Source organism: Dendrobium catenatum, unplaced genomic scaffold (genome assembly GCF_001605985.2).
Source record: "Dendrobium catenatum unplaced genomic scaffold, ASM160598v2 fragScaff_scaffold_1676, whole genome shotgun sequence".
NCBI classification, from domain to species: Eukaryota; Viridiplantae; Streptophyta; class Magnoliopsida; order Asparagales; family Orchidaceae; genus Dendrobium; species Dendrobium catenatum.
In genome coordinates, this window is record NW_021320138.1 from 443255 (window position 1) to 460123 (window position 16869).

The 16869-nt window shown below is 33.4% G+C and overlaps 1 protein-coding gene across 1 annotated transcript in view; it reads right to left on the minus strand.

Moving 5' to 3' along the window:
* Nucleotides 1-8968, minus strand: part of LOC110110007 (brefeldin A-inhibited guanine nucleotide-exchange protein 1) — a 32164-nt gene extending 23196 nt beyond the window's left edge. The window contains exons 1-6 of the mRNA XM_020841284.2: nucleotides 7830-8968; nucleotides 5405-5722; nucleotides 4914-5244; nucleotides 4354-4776; nucleotides 3974-4266; nucleotides 3607-3880 (exon numbers count right to left, since the gene is read on the minus strand). Coding sequence (XP_020696943.1) covers nucleotides 3607-3880; nucleotides 3974-4266; nucleotides 4354-4776; nucleotides 4914-5244; nucleotides 5405-5722; nucleotides 7830-8824 — 2634 coding nt within the window. The 5' untranslated portion in view covers nucleotides 8825-8968. The remainder of the gene's footprint in view (nucleotides 1-3606; nucleotides 3881-3973; nucleotides 4267-4353; nucleotides 4777-4913; nucleotides 5245-5404; nucleotides 5723-7829) is intronic.
* Nucleotides 8969-16869: the final 7901 nt, after the last annotated feature.

Sequence of the window (16869 nt, forward strand, 5' to 3'; positions counted from 1 at the left end):
TTTTCTAAATTTTATAAAAATTATTTCTTAAAATTTTTTCAATTTTAGAGAACTTTTAATATTTAATTTAGTTTGATTTGATAATTATTTTTAAATATTAAATATTTTTTAAAATTATTTTAAAACCCATTTTAATTACATTAAACTTTAAAAATTCATATTAAATTCATTTTAAATCATAAAAATTCATGTAATACCTTAATATTTTTTGGAAATTAAGAATTTTAATTTAAAATTATTTTCAAATATTAAAACTTAATTTTTCTTGACTTTTCGTAATTATTCATAAATATTGAATTAAATGTTTTTTTCTCCACTAAATCGACATCCTTTTATCCTTCAAAATTCGATTGAAATGCAATATCACCCATAACTCTTTCAAATCTCCTCAATAAGTATATCATATGAACTTAAAGCTTACTAAATCCTTTTTCTTATTTATCTATCCACTATGAGCCTCGGTTAATTTCTAATACCAGCTTTATCTCTTATCCTAGCTGTTATGTGACGCTAGTACCTTGATGCATGAGTTGGTTAGACAAAGCAACAAGCTAAACTGGAATGAGAAATCTAAGCACTTGAAAAAAAAGACAGCTACTGATGGGGACATCAGCAGCGATTTCGACACATGTACCTCCAGGAGATTCGGATTGAAGCACTTGTGGAAAACTGGAATTCACTCCTTGAATCCCTATATTTTCCAAACTTCTTCCTCCCCTTGCTCTTGCCGCCGCCTCCTCCAAACAACCCCAAGCCGCCGGCCTCTTGGCATCCACTTCCCGCCGGTCGGCCACCCCACCTGTGATCCGCCCCCTTGCCCCTTCCTCTAGCCGCCGACCGCCCCCTCCATTGAGCCCCAATTTTGAAATTTCAAATTTTCTTTGGCCATTAATTGTTTCCTAATTTAGCGCCTTAATTTACGCCATCAATTTGATTGATTTTCAATTTCAAATTTGAAATTCAAATTGTTTAAATTGATTGCCCTCCTAATTGGAAGTTTTTCTCCTTAAGAAAACTGAAATTTTATTTCAGGTTTTTGTAAAATCTGAAATTGAATTGGTGTCCCCATTGCATTAAAACCCAAGCCCCTCTCTCCTAGTTATGTGGCCGGCCCCTTAATGGCCCCCTCTCTCTCCTAATCACCTTAATAGCTCCACAAATTCAACCCAAATCCCCCTCTCTTTACCCCCCCCCTCCCCTCCTTGATTTAATTTGAATTTCAAATTAAATCCCACAATTAAACCTCCCAAATTCTAAAATTAATTCATAATTCCTGCACTCTACCATTTGGATCCCACCATAACCAAAGTCCCCTCTTCTCCCGGATGCTCCATCCACTCCCGGCAAGAATGCATGGAGGAACCCGAGTGGAACTTTGGGTTTGTGCATGACGATCAAGATCAAGTTGACATACTCCAATCACCGTTCTTTGACGTGGTCTTCGATTTCGACGACACCATCGAAGATTACATCGATCATATCCATTACACCTTAGTGGATGTGATCGACGAGCAAAGATTAAAGGGACGTTGGATCATCCTTGGACGACCTCCATCCTCCGCCACTCCGGCCCCCTATCCAAGAACGACGATCTTAGGCTCCTTCTTCCTTGGAGTGACCGCGGTTCTAATGTGGAGACTCTTCTTCCGCTAAAGCCTAGACTAGTTGAGTGTATGGACTCCAATGGTGAAAATTCTCATTATTAAATCGTGGACTCTTGTTTATTGTCGTAGTTTTACAATTATTCTTTGTGTATTCTTGAATTGTTTGGTTGATTGATTGCGCTCTTCTTTGTCTAAGCAAGTTAAAAACTGAGGACTCCAAGGATCAATCTTTTGCTATAAGTGTAATTTTATTTTGGATTATTTTGTTAAAATTGCTCTCTTTAATTTCTTAAAGTAACTCCATCGCATGTTTGTTTCACATCAGCTACCCTTTGTTAGCACAAACCTGCCTTGTTTTAGGCAAATTATTCATAAAAAATTCGGTATTCAAATCTATCCTTAATCCCATATTCAAATGATGAATACATTACAGAATTAACAGTAAGCATCACGATCCAACATTGATGTAGGCAAAGGGGGGGGGGGGGTCAACACAATTCTATGGAGCCTTGGCTGATTTCGGGTTTGAGCTTAAGTAGTTGAAACATTAGTTGTGCAAGCTCATTAATATCTAGTAGAAGTGTAGCTCATTAATGAGCTGATGTTTAGTTATAAAATTAATGTTTGGGAGCTAGATTAGATGAGTAGATTTTGGTTCTTTCATATTCTTCTTGGATTGGGGCTGCTGCAGCTTTTCTTCTCTGGAAATTTTCTCTCACGGGCTGCTGCTCTTCGGGTTTGATGCTGCCTCTTCGGGTGGCTGCCTTCTTTACCGCTCTGGCTCCTCTTTTTGTCCGTGAATTATTTCCCTGATTTGCCTCCTGGTTTCCTGTGCTTCTTCTTCTTCTATGGAAATCCTGCGGGCTCTTTCCACCATTCTTCTTGGCTTCTAATCTCTTTCTTCTCTCCATAGTATCCATTCCATTGTATCCTTCTTCTCAAAGTAAGCAATTTTAGGGTGTCATTTTGTTTGTGTCAAAGTTTGAAGCGTCCAAATTGTAAGTGTCTTGCAAGAGTCGTTTGTAAGTCTTGTCTAAGTTGTAATAGTTTTTATATTATGAAGTAAAGTTGTTGTTTTTAGTTTATTTGTCTATTCTATGTCTTTATTTCTTTCTTAGAAAAGTATTACTTTTTTGTGATCAAAAATTTGGGTCCCTCCCTCTCCCAAATTTTTGATTGCATCAAACATTTATAGCAATAATAGCATTTAAATATACTCCCTTCCTGGAACCTGATTGAGCACAAGAAACAAAAGAGGAAGACGAAACACTTAACCAAAACCACAGCCATTCTATTTTCCAAATAAATTCATTCTCCATTATCTAGAAAGAAGTCCATCAGATTTTAAATTTCTTTCTTTGAAACATGTGCCAAAGTATTTTACATTATCTTTGGACTAGTACCATATCTTCCTTCTAATCTTATTGTTAAGGAATAATAGTTTAATAAGTTTATTGATCTTGTGGTTTATTACTCGGTGCTTCTTCCTTAATGCCATACAGTCTATCCTCATTTTTCCCTTTCTTCCTCTTTTCATCTACTAGTGGAAACCATAAATTGAATTATCTTAAAGAAAAACAAAGAGAATTTTTCCATGAGGCTAAATGTAGTTCTTACCCGTTCTTCTGGCTTATTAATTTTACTAGTAGCAATCTCTAATATATATATATATATATATATAAAATCATACCGCAATACCATACTTATTTAATTGGTAAGGTTTCATTTTTTGGTATATTTAAATAGACTAAATAGCATTCGTTGAAAAGGGAAGAAAAAGATAAAAGCCAACAAAAAAGAATTAAACACTGTATTAATATGGATCACTTTGAGCCAGACAGTCTATAATATATAACTGCAAACATGCACAAAAAAGTGTGAAACAAAACAAATCCAAGTTACTGATATTTTTCTCATGTTAAAAATACAGAGAGCCAGCAAAGGCTGCCAATTAAGCTTGCTAGCAAAAAATTAAATCAGCTTAAAGAAACAAACATCTTACCTTGACAGCATCAACATTCTTTTGCTTCATATCAGCAGCACAATGGAGGTATGTAAACTTGGCGACCGATGTAACAAATGCATCTCTCTGTGTTTGCATATACATGAAGGATGTAACATGCACAGAATATCTAAAGCCTAGCAAGCTCTGGGATGTGGCAGCCTTGTCATCACTCTGGTCAAGCGTCACACTAAAAGCAGCCATCATTGGTGCCCAGCAAACTTCCATCATAAATCTCAAGATGGCTGTATCAGTGATGGAATAAAACATAGACCTGAATTGCAAAAAGGAAAAGCAAAAAATCACAATGACGATGTCTGTTAAACCATTTTCAATCTGATAATTTTTTTATTCCAATTGATCTTACTCTAATTTTCCGCTTTTTTCTTTAAATTGTTCTTGGATATGTTTGATTAGCATGTCATTTGCACCTAACGCTTTCTCTTCTGTTTGCTTCCAGTTGACCAAGTTGAGGATGTTATCTAAACCCAATAGCTTGTTGATGCTGCTAGCCTGCTTGTTCTGTGGAGCTGGGGTATCAGCATTCATCTTTATTTCATTCTTCACAATTTGGTCATACAAGGAACCCAGATAGTCTTCTGGCAAATCCTTTCCATCATCTATCCCCCGATTGTTGCGAATGAAATCAGATTTTGACATCTGCCGGAAGAATAACAATTGTGTTGGAATAGTTTTTCTTCAACATATCCTACAGTTAGTCATTTTAAAAAACAAAACTAAGCGCACCTTATCCTTGACCATGCTATTATGTGCATCTGTATTAAGCATTATTACCGAATATGCAAGCACATAAGCTGTATCTGCACTAACAAAAGCACTGGGATTGCATTTGCAATAGCGCTCTGCAAACTTTTCCATGATGCGGTCAATCTTCTGCGCTTCTCCAGGCAATCTAAATCCTCGTAAAAGAAATCTAATAGCTTCCCCAAAATCCATACGCTCAAAGTTTAGAGAATCCACATAAGCATGCATAACTTTTAGAGGAAATTCATCCCTTTCTCCCAGAAAATCTCCAATCATGGTTGCATTTAGACCAGTCGTATTTTTTAGAAATGAAGCAACTTCCTCCGGAGAACCTCCTATCTTCTTAGTATTAATCAGGAATTCAATACCCCTAGAAGGTTTCCTATTAAACAGTGAAATACCTTTCTGCATTAATCAGTTCAGTCATCACAATTAGTAGCATAGGTTAGCTTTCAGTTCATGTAAAAATAATAAGATGATGAATAAAACAAAAGTTCTAAGAATTACAAAAGGAAGGTGATAAATATGATGCACTAAATTACCTGAAATTCTATTTTGTAAGCCCGCCTTTGCTCAAGCGAGGCAGCATCTGACAAACCAGAGTTTGTGTCAGTGTGTAGATCATAATCCATACTAGTTCCCTCTTCTCCATTAATAGCATTGGAGTTCTCAGTCGAATGATCAATATCATAACTTCGTGTGGAAAAATCCCCAATTCTCAATTGCTGGTCCATCCAAGTTCCCATACACTTCACAATAGTAGCAAGGCACTTGACAGATTCAGTCTGAAAAGTAGCATCTTGAGCAGCCGACAATGTTGTTGAGGATCCAGCGGGCACTCCTAAAGCAGTCTTTAGGAGCCCATTGACGATCCTGCAACCATCTGATGGAATTAAAAGTGTTTTAATACATTTTATTAAATGTTATCACAAAAAAGAAATTCCATAGAGTACAGGTAGAAAAGTGCATTCACCAATTATTTCAATACAGAATCAGAAGTGATTCATGTTTATAGAAGAGGCATAGGCATTACCTTTCAAATATATTTGGTGCCTCGACATCGCAATCATAGTTCACAAAAATATCTATGATAAGCTGTGGATCCTGACACATCTTTTCCAACAAATTTAGGACTGTCATTTTCTGCAAGAAACTTGGTTGAAGCACGTTCTCAAGAACTCTTAAGACAAGCATGGGAAAGAAAATCCCAATCTCGCCTTTCAGACCCGATCTAAACTTAAACAATAAAACCATGAAAATAGAACATAGAAGCTGGAAGATAGTCATCACTGACAATGCACTGTTTTTCAACAATGATAAGCAAAGGTACTGCTTAATAGCCCAAAGAAACCTGCAGAAATAAAGAAAGTTATAAGAAATTAACCACAAAACAGCAGTAAATCCTAATCTCGGCTATGTTTCGATTCATTTTTGTTTTCAGTTTTAAAAAATAGATATTTAACTAGAGACATGATTGGCAACCCGTTTTCATTTCTTTTTTCTTTTTTTTTACACAAAATAGCTTGTTTCCTAAAATTGCAAAAACAAATATATGGGTATTTTCATATGTTTTGGCAACAAAGTTGTCTATTTCAATATATTGACTAATAAAACTGATTGCATATTAATTAGTGAAATGAGGGCGACTAAATCAAAATGTAAAACTAAGGTCATTAATATTGTATTGTCGTTTAATAATAAACTAATAATAATTGGATCTGAAATAATTAATTAGTAATATATATATATATATATATATATATAATATATATATATATTATAATATTCTATAATATATATATATATATATATATATTATATGTATTAGCATGATAAGAGATTAATTAGAGCTTTCTTTCAGCTGTTTTTTAATAATTTTTATTATAAAAAACCCAAATATAAATATTTAATTGATTAATTAGTCAAACAACAGTTAATTGTGCAGACTAATGAGTAATTAATTATTATTAAATTAAGTTTCTCAAGATTTTATCAGTATTAAATTATAAAAATACTTAATCCATTAGAATAACTAAACATACATCAAGGTTTTAATTAAGTTCATCGATATTTTATTAATTTAATAACTTACAGTCCATAATAATTAATAAACTCATATTTATCAAATAATCAATAATTAATTATTTTTTAAGCTAAATAGGGATGAATCATGATTTTTATAGAGATTATTAAAGTCATTTTCTATAAGTTATGGAAATTATTCATGGGATGATAAATAAATAACATAATTACTCATAGTAATCTACATTGAACTATGATTAATTAGGATTTTTATTAACATGTATATTAAAACCGGTATAATTATAAATTAATTAAATTTTACTTTGACTGATGACTGATTATATACATATATATAACTAAATTATTAATCAAACAAATAAGTAACTATTAATTAATTATTATTGCAGTATCTTTAATTAATTCAGGTCTAAATAATTCTTAATTAAGGATTACTATACTTACTACTGAATTAAAATAGACTTAATTAAGATATATCTATATATATATATAATATATATATATATATAATATATATATATATATATATATATATAATGTTTTCTGTTTTTGCTTATCAAATATGTTTTATACTATAGCTTCTGCATAAAGAAAATAAGTGGATCATCCAATTATGTCTTTGTCATAAGTGAAAAACAAAACAAAAAGTATCAAACCCCTTATCTTCTTTGGAAAAATAAAAGTTAAAAGTCCAAGCTTGAATATTAGAATTTATCATTAAGAAGGAGCTCTATCAAAAAAATTCATATAATCCAATACTTCACATATAGGGCCATTTGGTTGCAATTATTTAAAATTCTATTGTATTTTAAATACAGTGCAAATTAGATCTATTCCATTTGAAATATTTTATGATGTTTGGTTGGTAACAGAATAAATTTAACATTTTATTTCATGTATAACAAACTCTGGCCTTTTTAATATATTTTAATTTTTTTTTCTAGAGCATTGAGGGGTGGGTGACAGCAGCTAGCAGCGGGTGCAATAGTTGATGCTGTGTATTTGGAAATCACTCATATTTGGTGATTTTGGAATACACAAAAAATGAAATAAATGGTGAATCCAAATACATCAACAAATTACTTGGTATTCTTTTTTTTATCATACAAAACAACTAAATTTTCAAAATCCTTATATTCCTTTAACACTACACTCAAAATACTTTGAGACAAACAGCCCCTTATCAACTTAACTTAACACTGAAAGGACAATTTGGCAAAGTCTTTCATTGAGTTTCATGTAGGATTGCTCTTCAATGTAAGGAAGGCAAGCAATCTCCTCAATTTTCATGATTTCATAAAATTTCTTGAAATATTTTTTAGTTCAATTTAGACATTTAGCTAAACTGCTAAAGCACCAAAATAAGTCGCATCACACTAAAATGTCCAAGCACCAGAAAGCCAACGATTATTTTTTACCTCTCATTTACAAGCCAGAATGTCCCTGCATTTTCTATCACCATCTTCAACAGCTCCAAAGACAGCACCTTCCCCCTCAACAGAATAGGATCCTCCGGATTTTCCCCTGGCGCAGCAAACTTCATGGAAAATTTACACAAATTTTTGAATAAAAGAAAACCATCTTCCCTAATCTTACTCATCCCACCAGCGTCACCGCCGACATCACCCTCTCCAACTTCACACTCTAGCGTTTTCTCCTCCGTGACCTCTACTTCATCCCCTCCCATAGCTTCGTTTATAAAAGTCCTCGCCGCCTGCACGATATTAGAGTCATTTAAGCTCTTATCCCCCAGATCCAATACATCGGCCATCAATGCCGTTTTGATCGTGACATCCACTCCATTGGCCTCCACCCTAGCGAAGACAATCATCAGGATCTGAACCAGAGCAGTCTTTGCACACAACTGGTTGACAGCACTCTGGCTTCCCAAATACACATTGTAGCAGCTCTTCACGATCTGGACGAGATACTCCCCGCGGAGCACAACCACCGTGGATCGGACAGCCGCGACGAGTACACGCAGCATGCCTAGCTCGAGAGATTCCTCTCCAAGCCCCCCGCAAGCACAGACCGATCCTAAGAGGCGAGCGACAACAGGGGCAGAGTCGCCGGAGGCAGATGCATCCTCGATCTCTGCGCGGAGGAGGGAGAGGGAGAAGAGACGGTGGACTGCGTCGAGGGCGGGTTCTGCGACTTTTGAAGAGGCGGTATCGAGGGCCAGAATGAGGGGTCGGAGAGCGGCGTCAGCGTCGTAGGTGGAAAGACCGACTAGCGGTGACGTGTTTTCGGGAGGGGAGTCAGGGAGGGATTCGAGGAGGTCCAGAATGGATTTGCAGGAGGCGACGAGGGTGGAGTGTTTGCGCCATGCCGCGTTCTTGATGATGCGGTCCAGGTAAGGACCAAGGACGCGGCCGGCGCGGGAAGCGCCGCCAAGTGGTTGAGAAGAGGACATGGATGTGGATCGAGGAGCTTAGGAACAGGGTTTCAGATTGGAGGAGAATGGGAGGACATGGGAGGGGGAGGAGGAAGAGGAGAGTCGAGGACTTCGTCCTCCCAAGAGAACGGAGGGAGCTTTTTTTTTTTTTGTGATCGCGAGAGTGGAGAGAAAAAAACACAGGGGTTAGTTTTACAATTATGGTGATTGTGAATGGCTTGGAAAAAATTGAGTACTTTAATCACAATTATTAGAAATTAATTTAATCCTAATGATCAACAGCTTGATGATTCTTTAAAGAAGGTGAACTCTCATCTTAATTATAACATGTCCTCATAAGCCTCTTGGATTATTCAAAGATCAAAAACTAGAGGGCTTTCTTGTTGAAAAGAATATTTAAATTTTCTCTACTTCAAAATTCTTTGGCAAATTAGAAATAGAATTAAGATAATTTCTACTACGGAGAGTGTGACATCCCAGACATCTATAGTGAAAGGATTCATCGACATATTTTTCTTCTTATTCTTTCTTCTCGCTCAGATGAATACAAATATCCTGAAATGATAATTACATTAAAGAAAACAAACACATTAAAATACTATAATTCACATTACGACATTTCATAATTGCAATCCAAAAGTGGCGTCCAAAAGAACATATACAATAGCCGCTCGGGCTACAAAATAATGCATGAACCAAAAACTACGAAAATTACACTAGTATCTGAAAAAAACTTCACGTGGGAGGCTTTGCACCTGAAATCATTAACCACATATAATGAGCTTAAATAGCTCAGCATGTCACCAAAGGCTACAACTGAAATCAAAGCACGGTACGAAAACAATATGCATGTCAATCAATCAAATCAATATCAGACACTTGCACATGATCATTGAATCGATGCAGATATGGAAATCAGTACACAAACAACAATCAATGCATAATCAGTAAAATCCAAAATCATCATTAGAAGAATCGGTAAACAGTAAAAAAATCTATAAATATCAATATATCAGTACATACGTCAAATCTCAAAAGAATCCATCATATCTTTAAATATCGATCAAATTGATAGAGAAAATCGTCGTATCTAAAATATCCATCAAATCAATATCATATTAATAGAATCAATCAAATCATTGAATAAAGAAATCATCTCCACTCAATAATATCAATCGATATGAAATCACATGAAATAATCAAATCAATATATCGATAAGAATAGTTGAAATCGCAGCAATATAGTAAAAGCATATTCTATATCACGTGTTCAGTGTATCACATGTATCAGTCAATATTCGATATATCACATGCTAGAAGATCAATACAATGAATCAGTAGTATCAGTTAATCAGGAGTATCAGTGAATCAGTAGTATCGATGAATCAGTAGTAGAATCGATAACCAGTATGCAATATCAATGAAATCGTGTAGTGACAGTAAACTCATAAATCCGTTAGTAAATCTATTCAATATCAATAAATCCGTCAGTATCAATAAATCAGTCAATATCGATAAATCCATAAAGAAATCATAAGAACAATATTTTACACATGCATTCCAGTATAGTAGTCTTACTTAACAAGTACAATCACCTATTAAGGCATTTTTCAATGTTAGTATCAGTGTTAGTAATCCGTTGGCTCAGTAAATAGAGTCGTCGCCCTTGCCCGTCGGCACAGTAATCTCCTTATAATTTCCTTCAATAATCACGTGATCAGTAGAGGATAAGATCAAACCCTTTTTAAAGGAATGCCCGTCGGCCCACCGTCCTGTACAGGTCAATCTTCAACCAACGGTTCAACCAGTCTTTACTTGTCTTTCAGTAATATAACAGTATTTCAATCATATATTCACATTTATATACATATCATTAATACATTGCAATCAACAAACACAATTAACTCAAATGAAGAGAATCCTTAAAATATCGTACAGTCGAAAAAAAATCCCAAACATAACTAAATTACCAGAAATCGAATAAAACATTATTTCAAAACTTTTCTTGTACTGAAGCAATATTTTTCAACATCCATATAATTTTCTATTAGATAAAAATCCCACATAATTCAAAATATCCGGTGAAAACTTTCCAGAAAATACTTAAATCGTGCAAAATCATCATTTCAATAACATACCAAAAGTTACGCGGTAAATGTTTCGTCAATACAAAGTTATGCAAGAATTTCGGTAACGGAAACACAAAACTGAGCAGAAAAATACCAAAACTCGAAATCTTCAAAATCAGAAATAGGAATTGAATTCCTTACAGCGAGACAACCAAATCTTCCAACAGCGGCGTCGGACAAAAATCGTATTGCGGCCTCCGAAACCAAGCCTTTTCCTTCTCTTTCTCTCTCCAACATTCTCTCTCTTCAAAATATCTCAAATGGTCCATAAATAGAGAAAAGATCTTTATGTTCGTCCAGACGATGTTTTCCATTCGTCCCGGGACGAAACTCTCTGGACACAGATCGTACAGATGATGATGGATTTCGTCCCTAGACGATGCTCTTAAGCAAAAATTTTGTTATGTTCGTCCCGGACGAACTCAGGTTCGTCCAGACGAACCTACATTTTACTCAGTTCGTACAGATAGTTCGTCCGTACTAACCAAACAGATTTTCACAATTTTCATCAGTTTGTCCCGTACTAAGGTTAGTTCGTACAAACTAAATGCACTAAAAAAATGAAATTCTGAGGGGTTTTACAGAGAGGGTGATATTATATCTTAAAGACATTTATTTGCTTTTGTTCAACATTTATCAGCTCCTTCCTCTTCTATCTCGGGACCAAATGGTTTTACTTTTGAATTCTTGGGAGATGGTTGGTTATGTTTTTTGTAAAGTTGTTTTGCATTTATTTTCCTTCTTGTCACATGCCTAGGGCTGCAAAAGCTTTTGTTATTGCTTTTAATCCTAAGAGTAGTCATGCTTCACTACTTATTGATTATAGGACTATTTCTTCATGCAATATTTTTCTATAAAATTGTGGTCGAAATCTTGACCAATCATATGTAGCATATGATGTCTTTTATTATTCATCCTAGTCCGGCGGGGTTTATTAAAAAAAGGATTTCTTATGATGATATTTTACTAGCTTCGGAATTGTTGATGGACCTTAATTATAAGGTTAATGATAAGCATTTTTTTTGCAAAACTTGATATTCATGAGGCATTTGATACAGTTTTTATATATTTTCTTTTATACATGATGGCTCAGAAAGATTTTCCTTGCCTCTTTATTTCTTAGATCAAGAGTTGTATTGAGAAATGTTTTTCTCTATTGCTTTTAATGGTACTTTGAATGATTTTTTCTATTCATCCTCATGTCTTAGACAAAGATATCCCCTTTCTCCATATTTATTTTGCTTGTTATGGATGTCTTATCTAATTTGTTAGATGATAAGCCCTATGTTGTTCATTTTGATGTATGGAGGCTGGTGAGAATTACATTTCTCACCTTCTTTATATAGATAATGTCCTTGTTTTTGGAAAAGCCTCTATTCTTAATGTTGAGAGTTTAAAGGAAATATTGGAGCATTTTCTATTTATTATGGTCTTTTTGTTAATCACAATAAAAGTTTGGCTATCTTCTCCAAAGATGCTCAAATGGTTGATAATATTTGTTAGATTTTGAATATATCAATTTCCTATAACACTTTGAAGTATTTAGTTTACCTATTTCTACTAAAAGGCTTCTTCTAATTTTTAACCATTGCTAAATAGAATAACTGATTTGCTTGTTGGGTGGAAAGCTAAGATCCAGTTTTTTTGTTGATAGACTATAATTTCTCAAGTTCTCTATTTGTAATACTATTTCTTATTAGATTAAGGGTTTTATTCTTCCTAAATATTGTAGCAAGTTTATTAGGAAGGTTTGCTCTAATTTTTTATTTCATGGAGATGCTGATGCTAGAAATATTCATTTAATTGCTTGGAAAGATGTTTGTCAACCCAAGAGGTTTGGGGGTCATGGTATTATTGATCTTAATTATTTATATTTATGATTTTAGTTGATCTCTTATATGTCATATTTTAAATTAACATTGTTAGTTAGCTGGTTGGGTTAAGCACAAGTTTATTTCTCTTTGGAAGACTCCCCCTTCTAAGGCTTCTGCTATTTGGAGATATATTTGTTCCATTGCTAGGGATGTTAAAAGCAATATCTCTTTCATTATTCATCCTAATAGCTCCCTTTCTCTCTAATAGGATCCTTGGTGTGGGGGCAGAGCTTTACATGAGATGGTAGATTCTAATTGTTCTTCTTCTCTTCAGTCTACCTCGGTTGGTAATCTGATAGCAGTTGATTGTTAAAATTTGCCAGTTTTTTGCTTCTTCTGTTGTACAGGCAGACTCTTTTATTTCTATTTATAATCAATCTGATTTTTGTATCTCTTGGGGTAGTGTGTTTCTCCTACCATTTAAGATTTATCATGCTGCTTTTTATGATAGTTTAACACAGGTAGAATGGTACTCTTTTATCTAGCATAAGAAGTTTGCTTTGTGTTTTTCATGTTATGCTTGGATGCCATCGTTCAATAGGTTAAAAATGACATATATTCTTTCTAAAAGGAATTTAAATGTTCCACTCACATGTGTTTAATGTGCTAAAACTGAGGAGAATCATAATCACTTATTCTTTGAGTGTTATTTTCATTCTTCATTATTTATGATTTGTATTGAGATTAAACTCCTTTATTCTTAGGCCAACACTATTTCAAGATTTAGATTTTATTTCTATATCAAATTTAGAGAAGGATGCAAAAAGTTTATTTTTTTGTATTACTTGATGCTCTTTATATTTTATATGGAGAGAAAGAAATAATAGAAAATTTGTTGGAAACATTGTTGGTAGGCTAATTAAGAAAGTTGTAGTAGCTAAAATTTCATCATGGATATCTTATCATGTTATTAAGCACTTGGCTCAGTGAAGATTGTATTTGGTGTTGCTTGGCTGGAGTGGGTTCTTAGCTATAGTGTTTTTCTTCTATTTTTTTTATTATTTATGCTTAATTGCCTATTTTTTAGTTTGCTTCATACTATAGTTTGTGTTATTTTTATTAATTAGTTGTTGAGGAGAAGGGAATATGATGAATGGGTCTCATTCGATTGTCCTTGGAAGGTTGACCCGGCAACCAATTTTCAGATTTGGATGGTCATCCCTAGCAACCAAGGGTATGGTGCTTATATTATAGTTCTTATCACTTGGATGGTTGTCTCGGCTATCAGTAGTGGTCTTGATGGTTGTTTTTAGCTATTTAAAGGATTTGGCTTGCTTATGTGATATTATCTGATGTCTGCAATGGATATTGCCCTTTTTCAATCACTTATGTTTTGGGGCTTTCAGTTTTTTTGTCCTTGGTTATTGGTGTTTATTATTTTTTAAGATTTTTGCTTAAGATCTTTTTACATGGATTGTTAGTTTTTCTTATTTTTCTTACTTTTTTTGCTATAATGTTTTCATTAGTTAATGAAAATTAGGCATGATTGCCCCTAATTTTCCAAAAAAAAAAAATATTTGTGCTTGAATTCTTGCCTTTCATGATGAGAGCTTTGCAAAATAGTATACCATTCTTGAGTTGTTCAAAGACATACTTTGATAACCAGAAAATGATCTTAATTAATCATAAAAATGATTGTGATTAGGTAGCTAATTTAGCTTTGCTTATGATATGTTTTTTGTTATTTTTTATAGCAGTTTTCTAGTTCAAAAATTTCATGTTTAAATTTTTTTTACTAAAAAATTAGTTTAGAAGGAATTAAGAAAGCTATCACAAACTAAACCTTTGTTGGTATAGATCCTGTATGTTATTGTTAAGCTCTTTGAAAGAAATCTTACAAATATCAAATTTCTTCTTCCAATATTTCCAAAAAAATATTCTTAAGAGTGTTGGTTAGAATTTTCTAAACCAAATTTGATTATGTTAGGTTTTATAACCAATGGATTTGCTTTGATATAAGTGAAATACATAAGTAATCAATTCAAATTGCATTATATTTATCTCAAGGTAAATTTAATAACCATTGAAGTCAGTCTAACCAAATTTAAGTGGAGATATACTGAGCTTAATTTTTTCTTGATTTTGAATGTAAATCAATCCATATTAAATATCATTGGGTGAGTCAGATTAACTTTGGATTTATTTAAATTAAGGCTTCGTTTGGGACGGCTTTTTCATTGCTTTCTAAAACGGAGTTTTAATACAAAAATAAAAAATTTTGTAAAAAACTCCGTTTTAGAAAGCAATAAAAAAGCCGTCCCAAACGAAGCCTAAGTCGAAGTCATTCAAAAGTTTATTCATATCCAAATTGATCTAGTAATAATGCTTAAGATTCAAGTCAACATACATGTTTCATTCAAGTAGGGTCAAGTCTACTCAGGCTTCATTTGACTATTTGAGACAACTTTTTTATTCTTCTGACACAAAAATTTTTAGTTTACAAAAATTTTGTACTAAAAAACTGCTTTAAGAAGCCATAAGAAAGCCGTCCTACATTAAGGTTTCATTTGGGACGGCTTTTTTACTTCTTCTTAAAGCAACTTTTTTAGTACAAAAATTTAAAAACTGTTTTAAGAAGCAGTAAAAAAGTCGTCGCAACAAAGCCTAAGCCTCATTCGAATGCAAGTGATTAGGAATAATTAGTTTAAATATAGATACTTTAGGTCAAAGTTAACTTAAACTAGAATTGGAATAGTTGAAATATAAGATTTAATAAATTTTAGAGCCAATTTAGCTTAACTTATAATTTGACTTGATCAGTTTAACTTGGTCAATAGGACCCAATTGAGTTCATATGGGTCAATTTGAGCAAAATCATCCTTAATGACCAATTTAGCTTAATTTATTTATCAACATCATACCATAACTCTCATAATAAGGTTAGCAATGATTAAAGATAATTAACCATGATTAAGATGGCTTAAGCAAGGCTAGCAAAAAGATTGCTTAGGCAATAAAAATCCTCTACCCTCACGCTTAGTACTTTAGCTCTCTGCCCTAATTATCATTAGAAGGATCTTAGCCTCACACTTAGTTAATCACATAATAGATTACTACCTAATTACAATGATTAACCATGGTTTAGCCATGGACATATCTTGATTTAGAGTTATTAATCATACCAACCATAGATATATAATCTCTCCATTAATTCTCCTCAACACCCTTGTTGACCTCATTTTTTTCATGTATCCTCCCGAGCATGCTCGATCAACACGATTGAACCCGTCAAGCCCATGTTGACCTAAATCAATGTCAATTTGGGCTCAATTTCATTTAATTGACTCGATCAGACACAATTGGGCTCAAATCGAGCAAATTAGACCCGATTATGTTTAATTAAACTTAGTTAATTTGTACTAGCCTCATTGAAATCAATTTGATTCAAATTGACGCAAATTAAGTCTCAATCAAACTCAAATCAAAACCAAATCCGTTGAAATCATCAGTAAGAAAACTTTGATTAACTTTCCAATTAGTAAAAATCCATTCCCAAATCGGGAAATTAAATCGAGGGCTCTGATCCTCTTGAATCCTGTTGCCTGTGCCCGCTGCTTTATGTCTTAGATATGTTCTTTGATACACAACTCTCCTTGGCCTATTGGTTGAGAGCTAAGGCTTCCAACTAAGAAGTCTAAGGTTCGAGTCTATGTGTATGCGTCGTGTGTGTGAGTTTGCCTTAAATGGCCTAAATGTCCAAAAAAAAAAAAAAAGATATGTTCTTTGATAAATATAGAAATGTTATTTCAAAATGATATGTTATTTGATAAATATATAAAAAAGATTTGTGTCTTTGATATATATATATATTAAATGCAAAATAAAGTCAAATGAATATTATTAATTTATGTCTATGCTACAGATATGATTATTCATTGAGTTTACTTTATAAACTCAAATTGTTAAACTAAAATTTTAAGGTAAATCTTTTGAGAAGTAAAATAGATGAAATAGAGGAATATGTATACAAAAAAGGGCACAAACAAAAACAAGTAAAATTTGTTTTATATCTATGTTCAAAATTTATAATTGTGTTGGTGGATTTCAATTTTATATGGGA